This window comes from Dendrobates tinctorius, unplaced genomic scaffold, assembly GCF_039654945.1.
Source record: "Dendrobates tinctorius isolate UK_male_01 unplaced genomic scaffold, ASM3965494v1 ptg000477l, whole genome shotgun sequence".
Taxonomy (NCBI): Eukaryota; Metazoa; Chordata; class Amphibia; order Anura; family Dendrobatidae; genus Dendrobates; species Dendrobates tinctorius.
Genome location: NW_027362139.1, coordinates 137450 through 143148, shown reverse-complemented (window position 1 = coordinate 143148; position 5699 = coordinate 137450). Strand labels below are relative to the sequence as shown.

General features: G+C 41.4%; 1 protein-coding gene across 1 annotated transcript; it reads left to right on the top strand.

Moving 5' to 3' along the window:
* Positions 1-579: 579 nt before the first annotated feature.
* Positions 580-1587, top strand: LOC141077943 (formyl peptide receptor 2-like). The gene has a single exon (XM_073564725.1). The coding sequence runs from the start codon at positions 607-609 to the stop codon at positions 1585-1587; it is 981 nt and encodes a 326-aa protein (XP_073420826.1). The 5' UTR covers positions 580-606.
* Positions 1588-5699: the final 4112 nt, after the last annotated feature.

Below are 5699 nucleotides of genomic sequence, written 5' to 3'. Positions count from 1 at the left end.
TGTTTGCTTCTATATTAGTCCATGTTCACATGTTGCATTTTTTCTGCATTTTTTCTGCAGGAAAAACCTTCTCTCTCGGCAGTAAGAAACTTGCTTCAAAAAATCCCGGTTTTGCTTAGTTTTTGTTGCGTTGTTGTCGGGGTACATTTGTCTCTTGTTCATGCTGATAAAGTTTAGTGCATAAAAAAATCAGATTCAAGTTCATCAGGTTTTGGCTCCAGAAATGCAGCAAAACTGATATCTGCGATTTTTCAGCATTTTTTCAGTGTTTTTCGCTCCCCTATTGCTTTTAATGGCTGAAAAATGCAGAAAAAATGCTGAAATAAGTGACATGCTGCATTCTGCAGAAACCAAGGTATTGTACAAAATACTGCGGAGAAAAACCCGAGCTGTGTGCAGGAGATCGCGGGAACCTCAGAGACTTTACAGGTGAAACGCAGGGAAACATTTGTATTAAAAAACATAAAAACCGCTCCACCTTGTGATCCCACTGTGATGTCAGCCCCCGTCCTCCATGTACAAGGGGGAAACTGATGGAACTAGAAAGTCTTCATTCCCCTAATGTCTGCCCTGTTCTGTCTTCTCAGGTCACCTGATGAATACAACATGATAGATTATTATAAGATTCTGCAGAAGGCGTCCATTACATTATACAGCATTGTTTTTGCTCTCGGGATTATCGGTAATGGATTAGTCATCTGGATTGCCGGATTCAGGATGAAGAACACAATCAGTGCCGTGTGGTTCCTCCACCTGGCCATCGCCGACTTCCTGTGCTGCTCATCTCTCCCCCTGAGAATTGCTGAGTGGGCTGCACTTTTCTCTGATGACCTCCCAGATTTTGCTTATTGTATAGTGAACATCTTTCTGTTTAATGTGAACATGAGCGCCAGTGTTCTCCTCCTGACGGCCATGAGCATTGACCGCTGGGTGTCCGTCATGTGGCCATTCTGGGCCAAAGTTCATAGATCTCGTAGCCTGGTGAGAATCAGTGCAGCGATCATCTGGGGGCTGAGCGTCACTGTGGCCGGTGCGGTGTATTATGTGTATAGATACCATGTAGGTTCTCTAGATGAATGGTGTCTATATGGTTATTATTATCACATATATCGTTATAACCCAGAGTTAGATCAGACCATGCAGTGGATCAGATTGGTTATAATGTGTGTGATCCCGTTTCTCATCATCGTCACCTCTTATGTCACCATTTTCTACAAACTTAGAAAAAGTAAGAGATCCCAGAGATCTCAGAGATCCTCCAGGATCATCACCGCTGTTATATCGTGTTTCTTCATCTGCTGGTTTCCATATTACATCTGGCTACTAATATTCTGGTATTATAGATATTACATAAGATATAAATATTTGTATGATATAACATTCCATACAGTACGCACTATCACTACCAGCCTGGCTTGTCTGAACAGTTGCCTGAATCCAATCATTTATGTGTTTCTGACACCGGATTTCCAACACGGTTTCCTCAGATCCATCCCCTCCAGGCTAGAAAGAGCCTTAGGTGACCCTCCTAATGACCTGTGCGGGGAGCGAGGAGATGCAGGAGACACTCGCCCTACTGATGTGTAATGTATATTCCATGAAGGACGGATTTTTGCAGGATGAAATGTAATTATGAAAGTCTCCCTTCATGTTACCACATAATGTGCTGAAAAATGGGGAGAAAATAATCCCAAGTGAAGTGAAATGGTGAAAAACAAATTGTAATTCCACCATAATAATAAAGTGACCCAGTAGATTCTGCAGATCACATCAATTAACCCCTTCACCTCCTTGGGATTTTCCATTTTTGAGTTTCCGCTTTTTTTGCTCCCCTTCTTCCCAGAGCCATAACATTGTTATTTTTCTTCAATATGGCCGTGTAGGGCTTGTTTTTTGGGGGACGAGTTGTACTTTTGATTGACACCATTGGTTTTGCCATATAGTGTACTGCAAAATGGGAAAAAACTCAAACTGCGGTGAAATTGCAAAAAAAAAGTGCAATTCCACAACTGTTTTTTATTCCTTTTTTTTACCATATTCACCAAATGCTAAAACGGACCTGCCATTATGATTCTCCAGGTCATTACGAATTTGTAAATACCAAACATGTCTAGGTTCTTTTTTATTTAAAAAAATCCAATATTTCTAAAAAAAAAAAAGTCCCCATTTCCCGATACCCGTAGCGTCTCCATTTTTCGTGATCTCAGGTGGAGTGAGGGCTTATTTTTTGCGCGCTGAGCTGACATTTTTACTGATACCATTTTGGTGCAGATACGATCTTTTCATCGCCCGTTATTGCATTTTAATCCAATATTGCGGCGACCAAAAAAACAGGAATTCTGCAGAGTTGATTTTTCTCTCGTTACGTCAATTACTAATCGGATTAATAATTTTTATATATTGATAGATCAGGCGAATCTGAACACGGCGATACCTAATATGTGAATAATTTATTCATTGTTTTATTGGGAATGGGGGGTGATATAAACTTTTATTTATTTGTTTATTTTTTAATATTTTTAAAACATTTTTTACTTGCTTTAATAGTCCCCTTAAGAGACTTGAAGCTGCGATCTTCTGATCGCTTGTTCCACACATAGAAGGTCCTTTAGCCCTGCTATGTGTAACTAAAATGCTCATCAGCTAAGCACACCAACCACTGGGGGGCGCTCATAGCTATCAGACAATGACAACCACAGGGGACTCCTGCAGACCCCGGGTTGTCATACCAACCCATCGGCGACCCACAGTCATGTGACACGTGAGCCGATGGGCGGGGCTTGTGGCAGGCTTCCGGCACGATCATGTTAAATGCCAGAGATTGACAGCGGCATTTAATATATTAATAGCTGCAGGTGGATCGTGATTTCACCAGCTGCTGTTGGAGCCTGCAGCAACAGGAGGAGGCGACCTTGGGTGTACCTATACGTCTAAGGTGGGAAAGGGGTATATATGCATATACAGTCATGGCCAAAAGTATTGACACCCCTGCAATTCTGTCAGATAATACTCAGTTTCTTCCTGAAAATGATTGCAAACACAAATTCTTTGGTATTATTATCGTCATTTAATTTGTCTTAAATGAAAAAACACAAAAGAGAATGAAGCAAAAAGTAAAACATTGATCATTTCACACAAAATTCCAAAAATGGGCCAGACAAAAGTATTGGCACCCTCAGCCTAATACTTGGTTGCACAACCTTTCGTCAAAATAACTGCAACCAACCGCTTCCGGTAACCATCAATGAGTTTCTTACAATGCTCTGCTGGAATTTTAGACCATTCTTCTTTGGCAAACTGCTCCAGGTCCCTGATATTAGAAGGGTGCCTTCTCCAAACTGCCATTTTTAGATCTCTCCACAGGTGTTCTATGGGATTCAGGTCTGGACTCATTGCTGGCCACCTTAGAAGTCTCCAGTGATTTCTCTCAAACCATTTTCTAGTGCTTTTTGAAGTGTGTTTTGGGTCATTGTCCTGCTGGAAGACCCATGACCTCTGAGGGAGACCCAGCATTCTCACACTGGGCCCTACATTATGCTGCAAAATTTGTTGGTAGTCTTCAGACTTCATAATGCCATGCACACGGTCAGGCAGTCCAGTGCCAGAGGCAGCAAAGCAACCCCAAAACATCAGGGAACCTCCGCCATGTTTCACTGTAGGGACCATGTTCTTTTCTTTGAATGCCTCTTTTTTTCTCCTGTAAACTCTATGTTGATGCCTTTGCCCAAAAAGGTCTACTTTTGTGTCATCTGACCAGAGAACATTCTTCCAAAACGTTTTAGGCTTTTTCAGGTAAGGTTTGGCAAACTCCAGCCTGGCTTTTTTATGTCTTGGGGTAAGAAGTCGGGTCTTCCTGGGTCTCCTACCATACAGTCCCTTTTCATTCAGACGCCGACGGATAGTACGGGTTGACATTGTTGTACCCTCGGACTGTAGGGCAGCTTTAACTTGTTTGGATGTTTGTCTTTATCTTTATCCAACATCCGCACAATCTTGCGTTGAAATCTCTTGTCAATTTTTCTTTTCCGTCCACATCTAGGGAGGTTAGCCACAGTGCCATGGGCTTTAAACTTCTTGATGACACTGCGCACGGTAGACACAGCAACATTCAGGTCTTTGGAGATGGACTTGTAGCCTTGAGATTGCTCATGCTTCCTCACAATTTGGTTTCTCAAGTCCTCAGACAGTTCTTTGGTCTTCTTTCTTTTCTCCATGTTCAATGTGGTACACACAAGGACACAGGACAGAGGTTGAGTCAACTTTAATCCATGTCAACTGGCTGCAAGTGTGATTTAGTTATTGTCAACACCTGTTAGGTGCCACAGGTAAGTTACAGGTGCTGTTAATTACACAAATTAGAGAAGCATCACATGATTTTTCGAACAGTGCCAATACTTTTGTCCACCCTCTTTTTATGTTTGATGTGGAATTTTATCCAATTTGGCTTTAGGACAATTCTTTTTGTGTTTTTTCATTTAAGACAAATTAAATGAAGATAATAATACCAAAGAATTTGTGTTTGCAATCATTTTCAGGAAGAAACTGAGTATTATCTGACAGAATTGCAGGGGTGTCAATACTTTTGGCCATGACTGTATGTTAGATATGAGTGGTTCAAACCGCAGAGGATCGAGAGTGAGTCCAATTTCCTGAAATTCACAGTTTCACATGACTTCATACTCTAAAATGTGATTAGTGGTTCACAAATAAAAAAACTTGCCTGACACCATTCCCCGCACTGCCGTAACATCAGAGAGAGGGATAATGTATTACAGCATGTCCACGTGGACCTTTTAAAAACGCCCCACCGCTATGACATAGGGTGGATTATCATACCTGGTACAGTGGGGTAAGCGCTTATAGTCAGTGAGGTCCTCTCTCTCTCTCCTGTAGAGTGTAAGCTCTTTTGGTCAATCGAGTCCTCTCTCTCTTCTGTAGAGTGTAAGCTCTTATGGTCAGTGAGGTCCTCTCCTGTAGAATGTAAGCTCTTTTGGTCAACAGGGTCCTCTCTCTCTTCTGTAGAGTGTAAGCTCTTATGGTCAGTGAGATCCTCTCCTGTAGAATGTAAGCTCTTATGGTCAGAGGGGTCCTCTCTCTTTTTCCCCTGAAGAGTGTAAGCTTTTATGGTCAGTGAGGTCCTCTCTCTCGCTCTCTCTCTCGTGGAGTGTAAGCTCTTATGGACAGAGGGGTCCTTTCTCTCTCCTGTCTTACAGTGACATGTAAAAATTTTGGCACCCTGGTCAAAATGACTGTTATTGTGAACAGATAACCAAATTGAAGCAGAAATGATGGCTAAAATGCTTCAAGTTAAAGATGACACATTTCCTGTATTTTAGGGAAGAAAAATGTCATTTTTTACACTTTAAAAATTACTAAAAGGAAAATGGACCACTGCAAAAGTTTAGGCACCCTGCATAGTTAGTACCTTTTATACCCAAAGACCACAAAAAATATTCCAACATCCCAAATATTTATATAACGATAAGCAATAAATCCATAAATGACAGTGATTCTATTACCACATGGATTGGTGATCCTTGTTTGTGCGCCCATGCCCGTGCAGGCATGCATGTTTTATCCATCCCTTCTCTCCTTGTACCTGATTTAGCTATTAATAAATAAACTTTTCTACGTTACATAAATATTTGGGATGTTGGATCGGTTTTTCTTTGGTCTTTGGGTGTGATAATACATTGGCC